The 18,138-nt window shown below is 42.6% G+C and overlaps 1 protein-coding gene across 3 annotated transcripts in view; it reads right to left on the reverse strand.

Annotated features, from left to right (window-relative positions):
- The window catches only part of vps13c (vacuolar protein sorting 13 homolog C), a 271,108-nt gene that overhangs the window by 245,339 nt on the left and 7,631 nt on the right, over positions 1 to 18,138 (reverse strand). For all 3 annotated transcript variants that reach the window (XM_080843884.1, XM_080843883.1, XM_080843882.1), the window contains exons 2-4: positions 17,465 to 17,508; positions 2,805 to 2,847; positions 530 to 625 (exon numbers count right to left, since the gene is read on the reverse strand). In XM_080843884.1, the coding sequence (XP_080700010.1) occupies positions 530 to 625; positions 2,805 to 2,847; positions 17,465 to 17,508 (183 nt within the window). The remainder of the gene's footprint in view (positions 1 to 529; positions 626 to 2,804; positions 2,848 to 17,464; positions 17,509 to 18,138) is intronic.

The following is an 18,138-nucleotide window of genomic DNA, read 5'->3' on the forward strand; positions in this document are numbered from 1 at the left end:
AACATGCATGAAATGGAGGGAATGCACATGTTTGCAGATCTCCCATAAGCCCCTGCTATACTGTGACTGTTTAAGTTCATCATCAACCCCAGGATTTTAAAGCATGAGCAAGTTTCTTAAGCAGCTCCACCCTGAAGCTTTTGGAGGAATGACGTATCTCTCCCATTGTTGATGAAATGACAAATTAGTTATTTCCATTAAAAGTAAGTAAAAGTAAGGTAAAAAACTTATTTTAAAATTCAATGTGACCAGAAGGCGAGGACATTGTAAAGACCCACCCCTTAATTGAGGTTTTAAGTAAAGTACAAAATGCATATGATGAAAAGCTAAACTGCTGATATAATTTCATAAGATATTAGCATGAATGGACTCCTGAACGCTGAAAAAAGGAAATATGACGCACTGTCTCCAGGTACAACAATGACATAAAGGAAATATGACTCACTCGCTCCAGGTACAACAATGACATAAAGGAAATATGACTCACTCGCTCCAGGTACAACAATGACATAAAGGAAATATGACTCACTCGCTCCAGGTACAACAAGGACATAAATGTCCTCTAATGTTGCCTCCACTGCTTCATTATAAAGGTTCTTCCAAGGGATCTTCAAACTCAGCTTACCTAAAACAAAAGAACAGTGGGTCAGAACATCTTTATGAACTTCGGTGCTTAGCCACAAACACAACATAACAGACATAAGAGGATTTAGAGGAGTCACCTTAACCAATGAACTCTGGAGGCACTTTGATGTACTCTGAAGATTGTGGCACGGTCTGATATTATAGTACATGGGAGCAACTTAAAACAGTTTTTCCATATTTTATGATTCTGCACAAGTACATTTGTGTAGAACTATCATAAGCAGCCGTGTGCAGAGGTTTGGACACCCCTGTGAATATTACAGATTTAGATGATTTTGGAGGTAAAAATAAGCATTGAACAATGTGTCTTTCTTTAGAACTTTAGAATGTCATAAACTTTGAAAAAAAATGCAACTATGGCCAGAAAACGTTTGCCTGTAAGTATTTTCTTAAACAGTTGATCAGTTATTACTTAGAAACATTACTTCTTGTGGAAACCACTTGTAATGGACCGTAGTTTGTTCGAATTTTTAACTTTGATGAATATGCTAAACGCTAGCGCGGGCTCTATGGATTTTCCCCTATAAATTAGCATTAAGCTAACGTAATTTCTATCACAGTTAAACCTCCAATGTTTAGTGATTGTTTTTAGAAACGAATGTTACGAGATGAGATTACCAAGATAACTCTGTATGTCTGCTCAGTTTTACAGTGCTTCTTAAGTAAAGGTTTGAAAAGAACTTCAAGCTTCAGACTTTATCTTGGGCTAGAGGGACCATGCCACAAATAGAAAAGCACGGGCAGAATAGTACAAAAAAGAATTGGTGCACTTGAAAGTTGTTTGCCAGTTGAATGAATTAAATTCTAAAGCACTGATACAGTTCACCTGAACTGAGTGAAATTTGAAACACTTTTCCTTGATATAATACCATGCACTTTTAAGTTGTTGCAATTCTATTCAGTTCCATGCAATGCACTTTGTTGGTGGAGATACATTTGATTCAGCCTGTCACTCAAATCAAATCTTAAATATTGAGGATAATGACCAGTAAAGTTGTGTTGGTACATCTATGTACAATGAAGTGCATGTTTTTGTTAGTTATTTGCATTTCTTCAATTGTCTGTTAATATGGCTTGGTTATTGCTCACCTGGTTTGATTTTTGAATCCTTGGGCCTATGCGCCTTAGCACTTACAGAATAGAATATATTGACTCCTTCGGTATGTTGTTGTAATTTCTTTATAAATAACCGTGAAAACTCATATCCTCCGGCCCCTGACTTTGCCTAAGTTTCAAGAACCGCCCCCAGCTCCAAACTAATTGAAGAGCCCTGCTCTAGACCATTATTGTTAGGTTATTGCTAACGCTTAGACCAAAAATCCATTGAAACACATAGTAGCTAGCTAGCCTTGCTGCTAATAAGTATAACGTAGGCATGCATAGCTCACAGATATTGAGCGCACACATTTTGAAAGAGGAAGAGAAACGCCATTATTTTGTCCTTCCTACGGGATCCGGTAAAAATGTAATGCAGAGCCATAGAGAAAGGCTCTGGTTTAATGTATAAGATGGTCATACTACGTTGCTCTGATTGGTTCTAGGTATCCAATTGAGCGAAGGGGCATTTTCTTCCCTGGTTCGTTGAAACACGCCCCATAATCACAGCTCAAATGGAGCAGTATCAGACTCATATTCTGACTAGAATTATGAGTATGACATCGTCAGGCTACAACCGTATGGTAATACGTTGAGACATCTGTCACACTGATTATGGTTCCTACCCTGATTCTACTCCCCTCTCAGACTCAAACTGTCTGCATCTGAGGTTGCCATGTCATCAGATATAGTCCAAAGGCAACGAGTTGAAAAAGTGTGGATGTTTTTATAGCCGAGTCAAATTCTAGGGCAAATCATAATCCTAGTTCATTGGCCCAAGGAGTTGAATTACCAAACATAGTGTGAAAAAATATGTGAACCACTCCCTCAAATCACTGTTGTGAACCTTTTTAACAATACTGACTAGAATATGACTATAATGAGCAGAAGCTGTTAGGAGGAATCAGCCAAAATTCAAGAAGTGAATTTCCAAAAACAAATTTTAAACCAAAGTAATAGTCCACAGTTTCATCAGCCATTGTCAAACATGAATTGCATAAAACACTATAATTGGCTGCAAGCACATCTGGTGTTTTGGAGACAGAAAACGGACTGTTTCTCACCGATCTGCCCAGCCTTCACCTTAAAGGGTACATCCAGCTCACTCTGAAAAGAGAAGAGAAAAAGGTTACACATTTAGCAAAGTTTGCCATTGTTCATGACCCTCATGAACCTTTTATATCATGTACAACAGAGCAAAGGTGTGCAATGCATTACCACTGTGCCCTGAGCAGACTAAAAGATGACTTTCAAGAATTGCATGCTTAATGTAAGCAGACGAGATGCAAAAGCCTTGCAGAACCCATCTGGCCCAAGCCATTTTCCCTGTGAAAGTTTTCCTATTGCATCTAAACCTTCCGGTTTAGTAATGTCAGTCACTAGACAGCCCTGCCATAGTAAGCCCTCAAATGGCTAGCGCTCTAAGTGACAGCAAAACATGAAAACTAAGCCGGGATGATCAGTTCATCTGGGTAATTTTGTTTTCAGCAGCTTGAGGTATTGTGATGGTGCACCTTCCTCCACCTCCTCCTCCTCCATAGTACAGGTGGTTGGACCTTCCTCCTCCTCATAGATCCATAGTACAAGTGGTTGGATGTTTCACCTGAAAGTTCTATTCCTTTCATGGTGGAAAGCAAAGGTTCCTCTTTTTGCGCTATGGACATATCCTGAAAATTATAATAGTCGAGTTGCCATATTGTAGTGAGCTTTTGTTCTGGGCTGCATTGAGGATCTTGACAGTGTCAGATAAAAACTAGGACCTGATCACAATTGTATGAGGACTGGCGCCATCTGCTGGGCATTGTTGTAGTGCCCTGGGTGCACATTCCACTTAAAATGTTTCCTCTTCTAAATCCAGTATCTTGGGAATGCCAGTGTTCTTCCCCTCCACTCCCTCTGAAAAGCCAACCAGTCTCAAATGTAGTCTATTGGCTCTATTCTCTTGGTCGTCCAGTTGTCCCCCAGGTGTCTCAGTTTGCACATACAGTCATCGAAACTCATGCGACTTGACAGCTAAGGAGTCAAACTCATGCCGTTCCCCCTCGATTCTCTTGGTGCCTGATTGCTTCGGTGTCACTGCCATTTTCTCCATCATTTCAGCAAGTTTAGGTAAGTTAGTTACTTTTCCGGTCATTTGTGGTTGTACCTTCATACAGTGCCTTGCATAAGTATTCACCCCTTTGGATGTTTTACCCTTTTATTGCTTTTATAAATCAGTCATGGTCAATATAAGCTGGCTTTTGGACAAAAAAAAAAAATCACAAAATAGCCCTCTTTAATGTCAAAGTAAAAACCGGTTTCTACACAGTTATGTAAATTAAATAAAAATATGTAATGAAAATAAGTGATTGCATAAGTATTCACCCTCTGTAAATAGACTGACCTAATTCAACAGAGATCCAGCCAATTGGTGCTAGAAGTCTCACAAAAAAAACTTTTTTTTTTTTTATTTTATTTTTTTTTTGATTAACGTTCTTTTTGCCCTCCCAAACTTTGTAGTAGGCCAACGTCACGTTTGAGTGAATGATGAGCGCGATACGGCGAAATGGATTATAAAAAGCTTCTGAATAGAAAGTTTACCTTTAAAAGTTGTGTTGTGCAAAAGAAGCGAGCTTCACTGTTGTCTGAAAATGTCAACAGGCAGCTGGCAGCAAAAAATATTAAGCCATGGTTTAACTGCACTATAGGCTGAGTCCTTGTTCATCTTAAATGTGCACTTTATAATTTTATTTTGTACCGCCCTGTTTGGCAATGTTGTTTTTCAATAAAATAAAACATTGCTTAAAGCAAGTGTAACCCACCTGAATAAGTGGGTAGAATAGTAGTCGCGTGTAATTCTTTCACGCGACCGTCTCCAAGGAGATCTTTTGTTTTCTTTTCATTATACTACTTTCTTTGATACCCTGGATACACCCCAATTGATTTCTGCTCCTCTAAACCCTCTTTTTTACCTTTTAAATCGTTTTCTTATCAATTCATATTTCTTTGCTTTAAATCATTTTACTTTTTCTACTTGATTTCCTTGACCTGAACTTGACCTGAACCTGACCTGGGTACTATTCGGCGTCACTCGCTAAGCGGTTTAGCGAGCTAAACTCCAGGCTAAAAAAAGACAACACCACTTTAGCGGATTCGGCGAAGCAACTTTTGCTCAATTTCCATGGTAATTAATCGCTTAGCCTTAGCCTGCTCCAGGGCAGGCTAAGCAAAGTTTAGCTGGCTAAACTTGCCATACCCACGCCAAAAGGAGGGATCCCATTGACAAGGAGTCAGTTTGATTAGCGTAGGAAGAGTTCTTTGCGATCGCCAAGAAGATCCATTTTTCCATAATGATGAGTTCTTGTATGAGCGCTACCGATCCACCCGACAAGGAATAATTAATTTAGAAGACCTTCTCGAGTCATTTATTGCATAGGCTACACCACCGTCAAACATTGAATGTCATCACTTTCTTGCCAGTGGTAGCCTTCATTTTTGTAATGTCGGCGATGCGGAGAACAAAGCACTCATAATTATATGACAGTGGTAGATAGTACAGTTGAGACATACAGTTGATAAACCCGAAATAACTTTCATGTAAACGTTAGTATTCATGTGCAAACTAAAAATCACGTCTCAGGCTGCCTGAGACGTGATTTTTAGTTTGCACATGAATACTAACGTTTTCTTTGATCCCAGGAAATTTGAGCACATAACCCAAATAGATATTGGCTAAAGTTGTTTTACCTACTTTAACTTACATCATTGCAAACGTTTAGTTTTGGAAACGTGTCTAGTGTTTGTGCGGTAGTGAATGGTGGTGGAGGTGGGTGCATGATAAGAAGAGAGAAATAGACACAATTTCTTTTCATTGCTTAAATGTATTAAATCTCTTATTAATACATTCACATTTAGTCATTTAGCAGACGGTTTTATTCAAAGCGATTTAAAACTACAATTCTTACGAGGGTGAGGGGAGTCGAACCAGTGATCCATAGCATGCAAGCCAGACGCTTAACCCGCTGCACCATAGTAACATATCGTTTAGGGAGAAGATGTCACGTATTATAGCTCTTATAGACAGTTTCTTTTATTGCTGTGGTAGCCACGGGAGTGTTGAATTTTGACATGATTATGGTCTTGAATTCTTCATAACGCGTTCATGATCATATCCTGCGTTATCGGAGAAAAAAAATAGTCTTTCTCTTTGAGTTTAGACCATTATACCTTTCAAAAAAATCATGGTTTTGGGGATCGACCTTTCTTGCCTTTTGAAGCAAGACGTGCATGCGCAATTTAGCTGACGAGATAAATTAACTTGAGGTTAAAATAAATTAGCGCCCGTCGCCAGACCGGTTTGGCCTGTTCTCATTTAGCGAGCTAGTTAATCTCCAGTTGCGAGCTAAATTAATTATCTTAGCTTCAGTCGTACGCCGAACAGGGCCCTGAATTGTTTATGATATGATCCGATCTCCGATTGGTTTTTTATGTACCTTGGAACATTGGATGGCGAGCTACCCAAAGAGCGATTGAACTGCGTGGACTGGAGAAAGATAAGCCTCACATATACTGACTTTCACCATTGCACACACTATTTGTTTTGTCTGTTTAATTGTTTTATTTGATAATTAATAGAGCTCTCTTTTCTTTTGCATTATTGTTATTATTATTGTTATTATTATTGTTATTATTATTATTGTTGTTATTCTTATATCTTTATATTTAATAAAAACCATTGTATTTATAATAGATAGATTAGTCTTGTTGTCAGTTTTCTCCCCCCTCCAATGCCGAGCCTATTATTAGCCCTAAGGATATTGTATCTGTCATAACTGAACCATCATATATATTGTTACGCTCCTTAGAGTACAGGGGCGCTACATAAACTTGGCGAGCTAGCCAGGAGGGGGCAGTATTGACAATAAGTTTTGTAATTAACTTAGAATAGTGCAGTGAATTGTATGTAATAATTGTATTTGTATTTTTTTTCTTCCTTTCTCTCCTTGGAAACACAGTCAAATTGAGAAATTACCTTTTGAAAAATGGAAGTGGTTAAAGAAAAAAATGTAAAAATGACTAACTCTGTCTTAGTTGGTGGGTTAACTGACAGTGATGCAGATGGGGAAATTTTCAGGTTCCTAGAGGAGCATGGGCCTTTTTCGAGAGTAATATATGTAAGTAGCACTGATCCAGACTTACAAAACACAGTAATCGTAGAGTTTGAGTCAGGGCTTGCTGTAGAGAAGCTTGGTAATTTACCATGCTATAGGCCTTCCCCAGATGACCCCCACACAGTCCACTGCATTAGGCAACTCTCTACCGTGTACTCTAAGTACGTAGGCAGCAGTTTAACTCAAACATACATAAACTCACTTAGAGACATCGCCAAACTGAGCGGTTTGGACTTGCAGTCTTTGTTGAGTGAAGAGCTCACTCGGATACAAGGTTCTGTTCGAACTGAGGCACCCACTTCATCCTCAGGCATCTCTACCCTGCAGAGCCCTGCAGCAACATCTCATGTTCAAGCTTTATCTTCACTCCGCCTCAGTCCATCTTCACCATCCAACACAGCAGCCGACATCCTTAATGACTCTCACCCTTCCCATCTTCTTTATTCTGATGTTCCCCCACATAGCAGAGGACCAGCGTATGTTCCCGTGAGTCAGCTCAGTCCACCTGAAGTACAAAAGGTGGTAGTGGAGCATATTGTTCGCGGTAATGACACACCTTTTAACAACAGCACTAAGCTAAGGCCCTTTTCTGGCAGACTTCCCGTCTCTAGCCATGAAGTTGATTTTGAGACGTGGCGCAGCCATGTTGATTTTCTACTTTCTGACCAAAGGCTATCAGCGCAGCACATAATCAGGAAGATTGTGGAGAGCCTGTTGCCTTCAGCGGCGAATCTTGTCAAACATTTAGGGCCGCACGCCGATGTCCAGGTTTTTCTGCATATTCTTGATGCAGCGTATGGCACAGTTGAAGATGGTGATGAACTCTTTGCCAGGTTCCTTGGTACACACCAGGATGCTGGAGAGAAGTCTTCCTCCTACCTGAGAAGGCTACAGGTATGTCTTAATCTTGTAGTACAAAGAGGAGGCATTGGACAGAGCGACTTCAACCGTCAACTGTTGAAACAGTTTTGCAGGGGCTGTTGGAACAACACGCTCATCAGCAGTCTTCAGCTTGAGCACAAGAAGGATAATCCGCCGCTTTTCTCTGACCTCTTGCTGCTTCTCCGGACTGAGGAGGATAGGCATGCAGCCAAATCAGCTCGAATGTCACAGCACTTGGGCCTTTCAAGGACGAAAGTCCAGGCTAAATACCACCATGCCTGCGATTACAGTGCAGATGAGTTTGAGTTCAACAGTCAGTTCTCCGACGAGTTACATGCTGGTGAGAAATGGATGCAAAAGGAGATTGCTGAATTGAAAGCCCAGCTTGCCTCTTTGAAAACACTGAGTGAGCACCCCAAGGGTTTTCCAAAGAAGACAAAGGCCAACAACAGTGCTCAGAGTGATAGGGCAGGAACACCTCAAGGTGAGTTTGTTCTCAAGAGACCGAAGCCCTGGTATTGTTTTCAGTGTGGAGAAGATGGTCACATCTCTTCGGCATGCAGCGACCGGGCCAATCCAACGTTAGTGGAGACAAAGAGAAGAGAACTCAGAGAGAAGCAGCGGACCTGGGACAAAGTTCATGGTGTTTCCAGCTCTGCTCATTTAAACCTGCATTAGTTCCTGTTATGGGGCAAACAGGAACTGCAGACCCCCCATGTCCCACATCTAGACCAGTGACTAAAGCACGACTTTGCTATTCAGGTTCAAGGCAGTTTTCCCATCTCCCAAAAGGACTCATCGGCCATAAGTGCACAGCCAACATCACCATCTCTGGCGTGCACTGCAACAGTTTACTTGATACAGGTTCTCAGGTGACGACGGTGTCTTTGTCGTTTTACCGAGATCACTTGTCACACCAGCCCATTAAGCCCATGAGCCATCTCCTTGAGGTAGAGGGAGCTAACGGATAGTCTCTGTTCCATACCTCGGGTATGTAGAGCTGAGGATAGTTTTCCCTAAGGAGTTCATTAAATCTGGGCCTGAAATAGTCACCCTCGCTTTAGTCATCCCTGACATCCGCTCCAGCAGTTCTGTTCTGGTAGGCACCAACAGCCTTGACATGCTATATGAGGAGCACTGTGAAAACAACATGTCCAGCTTGACTTCACCTTTAGATGGCTACACACAGATTTTGAACATGCTGGCACTTCGGAAGAAACGGCGAACAAGTGGACACCTTGGCATACTCACAATGAGAGAGAAACAGCCCAAAGTCATTCCGGCTGGTCGGAAAGTTCCACTGGAGGGTTACGTGAACACCAGCAACATCACCGCTGAACGATGTGCCCTGATTGAACAGCCAACCTCGTCAGCCTTACCAGGTGGAATCTTTGTGGAAACTTGGCTCCTCAACTTGCCATCACAGCACCCCTTTAAGCTTCCTGTTTGGGTGCGGAATGAAACAGATCATGACATCACCCTGCCTGCCAACTGTGTAATTGCTGAGCTGACTATCCCCCATGATATCATTTCAAGCCCCTCTTTGGATTCCAAACAGTCTGAGACAGTCAAGTGTTGTCAGCTGTCTTACCAGCAGCCACGTTCAGCTGAAACACCTGACTTGTCGTTTGACTTCGGCGACTCTCCACTTCCAGAGTCTTGGAAAGGCAGAATTACACAGACATTGAATAAGTTCTCTGATGTCTTCGCCCACCATGAACTGGATTTTGGACATGCTACAAGAGTGAAGCATCACATTAAATTGAAAGACGAAACCCCATTCAAGCAGCGGTCAAGGCCTATTCATCCACAGGATTATGAGGCAGTCCGAAAACATCTCAAGACACTTATTGATGCTGGAATCATACGTGAGTCCGAGTCTCCATTTTCCTCTCCCATTGTGATTGTAAGGAAGAAGAATGGTGACGTCAGACTTTGTGTGGATTACCGGAAATTGAACAATCAGACCATCAAGGATGCCTATGCTCTTCCTAATGTGGAGGAAACCTTTTCCGCTCTGTCTGGATCCCAATGGTTCTCGGTGATGGACCTTAAATCTGGTTTCTATCAGATTGAGATGGAAGAGTCTGAAAAGTCCAAAACTGCTTTTGTCTGCCCATTAGGCTTCTATGAGTTCAATCGTATGCCACAGGGAATTACAAACGCCCCCTCCACCTTCCAACGGCTCATGGAGAAGTGCATGGGAGATATAAATCTGAAGGAAGTTCTTGTTTTCATTGACGATCTGATTGTCTTTTCCAGCTCATTAGAAGACCACGAAACCAGACTCACCAACGTTCTGACACGACTCAGAGAAAACGGCTTGAAGCTCTCCCCAGAAAAGTGTCGCTTTTTCCAACCCTCGGTACGATACCTGGGGCATATCGTGTCAAGGGATGGAGTTCATACTGATCCAGAGAAACTAAGAGCCTTAAGCACCTGGCCAGTGCCTAAATCTCTAAAGGAACTGCAGTCTTTCCTGGGATTCTCTGGATATTACCGCCGCTTCGTCAGAGACTATTCCAAGATCGTGAAACCCCTGAATGCCCTCACCACCGGCTATCCACCTGCCCGAAAGGGGCAAAAGAACAAGACTGGCAGTGGCGGGAAATACTTCCATCCCAAAGAACCCTTTGCTGACCGCTGGATCTGTGCGTGTCAGCAGGCATTTGAAGCACTGATAGAGAAACTGACATCATCACCAGTCCTTGGTTTTGCTGATCCAAAGCTGCCCTATGTCCTACACACGGACGCCAGCACCACCGGCCTAGGAGCAGCTCTATATCAGCAACAAGATGGGCATAGCCGTGTCATTGCTTATGCCAGCCGAGGTCTGTCATCCAGTCAGGCAAGATACCCTGCACACAAGCTAGAGTTTTTAGCCTTGAAGTGGGCCATTGTTGGAAAGTTCCATGACTACCTCTATGGAAACACCTTCACAGTTATCACTGACAATAACCCCTTGACCTACATCCTGACCTCAGCCAAACTTGATGCAGCAAGCTACCGTTGGTTGGCCGCCCTCTCAACGTTCAACTTCGACATCAAGTACAGAGCTGGAAAGCAAAATCAGGATGCAGACGGACTCTCAAGACGTCCTCATGGTGAACTGATATGCGATGAGGCATCGCTGGAGGAAAGTCAGAGGATCAAGCAGTTCACTTCTAGGCACTTGCCATCTTCAGCTGTTCAGTGGAACTTACCTACTGATGTTGTCTCTGCTGCCTGTCACAGACACCTCTGCCATACCCAGTCAGACTCCACACCTATGACACTGGTCGAATCCCTCGCACTTCATCCTGAGGCTGTGCCCGATGTTTTTGAAGAGGATGGCTGCCTGGAGGGACAAGTCACCATCCCGATGTTCTCTGAGGATGAACTGATCCGACACCAGAAAGCCGATCCTGTCATAGGAAAAGTCATCTCCCTGCTTGAATCAGGTGAACAGGCCACACCCCATCTCATGGCTGATTCACCTGAGTTTAAGTTGATGGCAAAAGAGTGGAGTCGCCTGGAACTCAAGAATGGTGTCTTGTACAGGAATCGGCAGTGTGACTCACGGCCTGTCTGTCAGCTTGTGCTACCTCAAGAGCTAAGACCAGTAGTACTCAAGAGTCTGCACGATGACATGGGGCATCTCGGGATTGAACGTACAATTGAACTGACCAGATCCCGTTTCTATTGGCCGAAAATGGCTGCTGATGTTGAGAAGAAAATCAAGTCCTGTGGCCGACGCGTCAGACGGAAGTCTCAGCCAGAAAAGGCAGCACCCCTCGTCAACATCCAGACCACAAGGCCGATGGAGCTGGTGTGCATGGATTTCTTGTCCCTTGAACCTGACAGCAAGAACACCAAAGACATCCTGGTGATCACGGATCACTACACGAAGTATGCAGTTGCTATACCAACGAAAGACCAGAAAGCTTGCACCGTCGCCAGATGTCTATGGGAGCAGTTCTTTGTCCACTACGGATTTCCTGAAAGACTCCACAGTGACCAAGGCCGAGACTTTGAGTCTCGCACTATCAAGGAGCTCTGTGCTGTCACTGGAACCCGGAAGGTGAGGACCAGTCCGTACCATCCAAGAGAAAACCCTGTGGAGAGGTACAACAGAATGCTCCTCAGTATGCTGGGAACCCTGAAGGATAAGGAGAAGAGCAGGTGGCGTGACTTCGTCAAACCTCTCACTCACGCCTGCACGAAGAACGAAGTCACCGGATTCTCCCCCTATGAATTAATGTTCGGCAGACAACCCCGCCTGCCCATCGACATTGCATTCGGGTTGCCAGTTCGAGGAGTTCAGTCAACTTCCCACTCTCAGTACGTGAGGGAACTCAAGTCTCACCTCAAAGAGAGTTATGACCTGGCTTTGAAGAATAAAGAAAAGGTGGCGGTCAGAAACAAAAGGCGTTTCGACAAGTCTGTCCGGGAGTCCACTCTCGAACAGGGAGACCGTGTCTTGGTTCGGAACATGCGGCTACGGAACAAGCACAAGCTGGCTGACCGGTGGGAATCTTGTGTCTACAGGGTGATCAGGCAAGTGGATGAAGTACAGATGGTCCAACCCGCACCCTGCACAGAGACCTACTGCTGCCCTGTGGAGTCCTGATGGATGAGGAGGATGAAAAGCCCACTGAAACAAGAGCAAATCGACGACCCCGAACAAGGAACAACCCTGTTCAACGGTCAGGAAGTGATGCTTCAGACTCTGAGAGTGAAGACTCCTGCTCAGAATGTCCTCCAACATTCCCTGAGACGAGATTTTCCCGAGTCTACAAGGTTCACAACGGCCGCCATGACTCCCCTGCTGTTCCCATTGCGGGACCTGAGGGATATGGAGACTTACCCGTGGAGCTCATGGATGATGATGATGCTCTCCCTGTCCATGCCACTGCTGACGGTGAGAATCCTGCCCATGCCACTGGTGCCGAGGATCCCATCCATGCTGCCGTCATTAAGGGTCCTGTCCCTGCTGCTGGTGCTGGAAATCCTGTTGGTGCTGCTGAACCTGAAGAAGAGGTAAATGGATGCAACTTACCTGAATCTGTCGACAACTGTGTGACGGACATGACAGAAGAGTTTCAAGTTGATCACCTCTTTGGAAATCTGATGGAACCAAGGGAAGAGGAAAGGGAGAGGACGCCTACAGGCGTGCCAGACACACCGAGCAGTCCCAGCCATGAGGCGTCTGATGGAACTGAAGTGCCTGCTGTAAGAGATGAAGCTTGTCCTCCAAGAAGATCTGAGAGATCCAGGAGAGCTCCAAGCCGCATTCAGTACACTCAGTTAGGGAACCCCCTTATCTCCTTTGCACAGACACTGCTAGATGGATTTAATAAGGCCATAATCTCGTTCAATGAACTAGATAGCCACTCAGTCCTGAGGATCTAACTTTAAGAAGGTCAGATCTGTAGACACCCATGAAGGGACTCAGGGTGATTTAAGGGGGGAGGATGTAACCCACCTGAATAAGTGGGTAGAATAGTAGTCGCGTGTAATTCTTTCACGCGACCGTCTCCAAGGAGATCTTTTGTTTTCTTTTCATTATACTACTTTCTTTGATACCCTGGATACACCCCAATTGATTTCTGCTCCTCGAAACCCTCTTTTTTACCTTTTAAATCGTTTTCTTATCAATTCATATTTCTTTGCTTTAAATCATTTTACTTTTTCTACTTGATTTCCTTGACGTGAACTTGACCTGAACCTGACCTGAATTGTTTATGATATGATCCGATCTCCGATTGGTTTTTTATGTACCTTGGAACATTGGATGGCGAGCTACCCAAAGAGCGATTGAACTGCGTGGACTGGAGAAAGATAAGCCTCACATATACTGACTTTCACCATTGCACACACTATTTGTTTTGTCTGTTTAATTGTTTTATTTGATAATTAATAGAGCTCTCTTTTCTTTTGTATTATTGTTATTATTATTGTTATTATTATTATTGTTATTATTATTATTGTTGTTATTCTTATATCTTTATATTTAATAAAACCATTGTATTTATAATAGATAGATTAGTCTTGTTGTCAGTTTTCTCCCCCCTCCAATGCCGAGCCTATTATTAGCCCTAAGGATATTGTATCTGTCATAACTGAACCATCATATTGTTACGCTCCTTAGAGTACAGGGGCGCTACACAAGCCAATCCACTTTTCCATGTTGATAAGAGCATTAAAATAAAATAAAAATTATGGAAAAAAAATAATTGAAGGGGCATTTAGAATAGATACAAATTTGCGATCGCGATTCATTTTGAGTTAACTATGACAAAAATGCGATTAATCGCGATTAAATATTTTAATTGTTTGACAGCACTAGTAATCAGTATGCCTGGCTATTGTTACACCATGAAGACCCAAGATCACTCTAAGCAACTCAGAGAAAAGGTTGTTGAAAAGTATAGGTCAGGGGAAGGATACAAAAAAATGTCCAAGGCACTAAACATCCCCTGGAATTCTGTTAAATCCATCATCAAGAAATTGATGGATTATGGCACATGTGTAAATCTGCCTAGATCAGGCCGTCCTCACAAACTGAGTGACTGTGCAAGAAGGAGACTAGTAAGAGAGGCCACCAATAGACCTTTGACTACTCTGAAGGAGTTTCAAGCTTCAGCAGTTGAGATTGGAGAAACTCTGCATACAACAACTGCTGCCTGGGTTCTTCACCAATCAAAGCTTCATGGAAGAGAGCCACTGTTGAAAAAAAGTATCGACTACAGTTCGCCTAAAGGCATAGGGGAGTCTCCATGGTCAAGTGGAAGAAGGTTTTGTGGTTTGATGAGACCAAAGTGGAGCATTATTTCTACAATCACTTGAGACACATTCACTGCACACTGATCCCCATTTCACTAATTGTGAGACTTCTAGCACCAATTGGCTGGACCTCTGTTGAATTAGGTCAGTCTATTTAAAGGGGGTGAATACTTATGCAATCACTTATTTTCGTTACATATTTTTATTTAATTTACATAACTGTGTAGAATTCGGTTTTCACTTTGACATTAAAGAGGGTTATTTTGTGATTTTTTTTGTCCAAAAAGCCAACTTTTATTGACCATGACTGATTTATAAAAGCAATAAAAGGGTAAAACATCCAAGGGGGTGAATACTTATGCAAGGCACTGTAGTCCTGGTTTCAGCATTTTCATTTTGTGAAAGTAGGGGTAGTATCAAATTATTTAAGTTGAGAATCAACTGTGGGCTCTTTTTACAAAAGCTACTCAGTGGAGGTTGCTACGTGTGCTCTCTATGCTTCCATTACCCAATTCCAGCCCAAATCCTTGTCATAGGCATTGAAGACATGAAATGTTCAGCCATCTTCTTGCTCAAGGCTGTTGGCTAAATGGCTGGTGCCATGAAAACAGTGATTGTTTTGTGGAGTGGGCAGTCAATTATATAAACTTGAGGATGATATCCTCAGATCACTTAGGCACCACTCACAAATGTAATCTTATGTGTGTTTCACTAAATGTTTTACTAAATGTGTGAGTGTTGATTATCTAGTATGACAGGGGCAGCTGTGGCCTACTGGTTAGGGTTTCAGGCCGGAAACCGTAGGGTGGCCCTAGACCACTGCTCTCCCATGCCCACTTGAGCAAGGCACCTAACCCCGATCACTGCTCCCTGGGCGCCACCAAAGGCAGCTCACTGCTCCGGGTTAGTGTGTAACTGCACTTCACTGTGTGTGTCACTTCCCTGAATGGATTAAATGCAGAGGTGGATTTCAGAGTGTGTGTGTCTACACCACCTTTGCCATAGAGTCACTTTCACTTTCAGTGCCAAATGTTTTTCATTTCAACTGACTTGTGCTGTAGCATCTAAAAGACTACACATGAGCATATGTGCTGTAGCATCTAAAAGACTACACATGAGCATACAGTATACTTGTGCTGTAGCATCTAAAAGACTACACATGAGCATATAATTGTGCTGTAGCATCTAAAAGACTACACATGAGCATACAGTATACTTGTGCTGTAGAATCTTAAAGACTACACATGAGCATATACTTAGACATAAACTACCTTTCCTCAAATCACGTCGACACGACAGTGACCAAAATGTTTTCATTTCAACCGACTTGTGCTATATTATCTAAGAGACTATAAATTCGCGTATATTTAGACACAAATTAGCTTCCCACCATTCATTTCAACAGAAAAAACAAGGAGGAAAAAGGACATCAGGGTCTATCACAGCGATACTGCCAAGCACAGTGCACAGGATCAGGACAAGCATTGCAGCACACAGGATTCTTGGAATATCGTCTAGGCTACTTTTCTAGGGCATACAGAGTTGACAACGAGTGAAAGTAATCAAAAGACTTCAGTAAGGGTGTATTGTCCTCACACAGCCACCAGAGGATGTTTTAATGAAGTCTGTATAAGATTATCAAAAGTGTACAATGGTCCTGTCAAGCTAAAAAGGCACCGGGTTTCTAAAAGAGCCCGGGTGATGTAATGTTGACTTTCGAACGCCTCTTGAGTGACAGTTGCTATGCCAACGCCAATACGTCACCCATGCACCTTGTAGCTAGCAGTCAGGGAGTCTGAAGAGTCGTTCGAAAGCCATCAGCTACTTTTTAGTCGCTTAATATTGTGCCTTAACGGACACTACGCACCCGGACACTTTTTAGCTATCAGTCAGAGAGTCTCAAGAGTTGTTCGAAAGCCATCAGGTACTTTTTACAAGCTTAATATTGGCTGCCGGCCTCCTGTTAGTATGCACATATCAACAGGTTTCACAGCTAGCATCTCTATTGCTAATAGCAATTCCTCCTTTTGTGCGACAATATTAAGCGACTAAAACGTAGCTGATGGCTTTCGAACAACTCTTGAGACTCTCTGACTGAAAGCCAAAAAGTGTCGGGGTACATAGTATTTGTTTAGGCACAATATTAAGCGAATAAAATGTTTTAGCTACACCTGCCTGCTGGTATTCTGTAAGTTAGCAATGTCCGCTAGCATATCAAAGCTAGCAATCCCCCGTTGTTCTTTAGTAAAATTTTGAGCAAACAATGCCCTGTTTTGTTCAAATGTAATTGTGGGTGCCGTCAGATATGTCTAAAAATCACAACACATTAAGGACTTTCTTAATTTAAGCACAACAACAGATGAATAGCTTCAAGCTAACAAGATAGCTAGTTACACTAGCACGAGCTAGGTGATGGAATGTGCTTACTTTGATACTATAATAAACTAGCGAATCAACAACTTTCCTACCAAAGTCAAACATCAAGCACATGGTTGTTTTGGTTGGTTTATTGTAGGTCAAATACAAGCAAGCCGGTCTCAGGTAGCGAAGTTTAATGCGAGATGCTCTAAAGTAAATCGCTTTATGAAGAATATAAGAGCCCGGGTGACGTATTGGCGTTGGCATAGCAACTGTCACTCAAGAGTCGTTCGAATGTCAACATTACATCACCCGGGCTCTTTTAGGCATCCGGTGCCTTTTTAGCTTGACAGTCCCGCCAATTTAAGTGCCACTAATGCAACCATTCAGTTGGTTGCACCAGTATAACTATGATGAATTGCTAGTCTGCAGACCTGGAGACAAACAGATTGGGAAAGAAGCTTGGCTTCATAATGGTCAAAATGGAGAGAAAGAGAGGGGAGTGAAAGGCCAGGGAAAGAGACAATAAAGCGAGATTGGTCTTCAAGTTCGTGTCAGAGCAGACTCACCAAAGCGTTCTCTTTCACCCTCAGGTTTTCAAGGACAACATTGCCTGAAAATAAAGGGGAAATTACAGGTATGTTGAATTGTATAAAACATTTTGTGGAAAACCATTTCTGACAGCAGAATAGAGAAACATCGGAAAAACTAGATCGCTAAATCTGCAGCGCTGCACATCTGCAACACAAAAACACAAAATCAGGCAAAAATATAACAGTTAACTAATGTTAGCAGACAACACGATCAGTTGAACTAGAAGACTGGCTGTAAAATCTCTCTTAAAGCTGACTTAACGTAAAGTTAACTTAAAGTTTCAACCTCAAACTAACAAGAGCATTCTTCACTGTGGATTTCTAATGATTTAACAACGAATACTTGCTGCGACATTTAAAATGTTCCATCCATTTGGAAACCATAAAGCACTCTGGCTTAAAGTGCATATGACACCTCAATACAACATTTTTAAAGAAATAAAACAAAGGAGGTATTACACAATCGATATTTATGTTTACTTAAAATATATAAATATACTTGTTTAAATTAACATTTGAATTCCGCGCCACTGAGCTACCAACTTCCCAAGTGTCTCACTTCCGCCCCGCGTTATAAAGTGGAAATGACGGCAACGTCGGGACTCTTTTGAACTTGGTCACTGTTAACAAGGTCAAAGTCGTCCTTACCA

Source organism: Sprattus sprattus, assembly GCF_963457725.1.
Source record: "Sprattus sprattus genome assembly, chromosome: 8".
Classification (NCBI taxonomy): domain Eukaryota; kingdom Metazoa; phylum Chordata; class Actinopteri; order Clupeiformes; family Clupeidae; genus Sprattus; species Sprattus sprattus.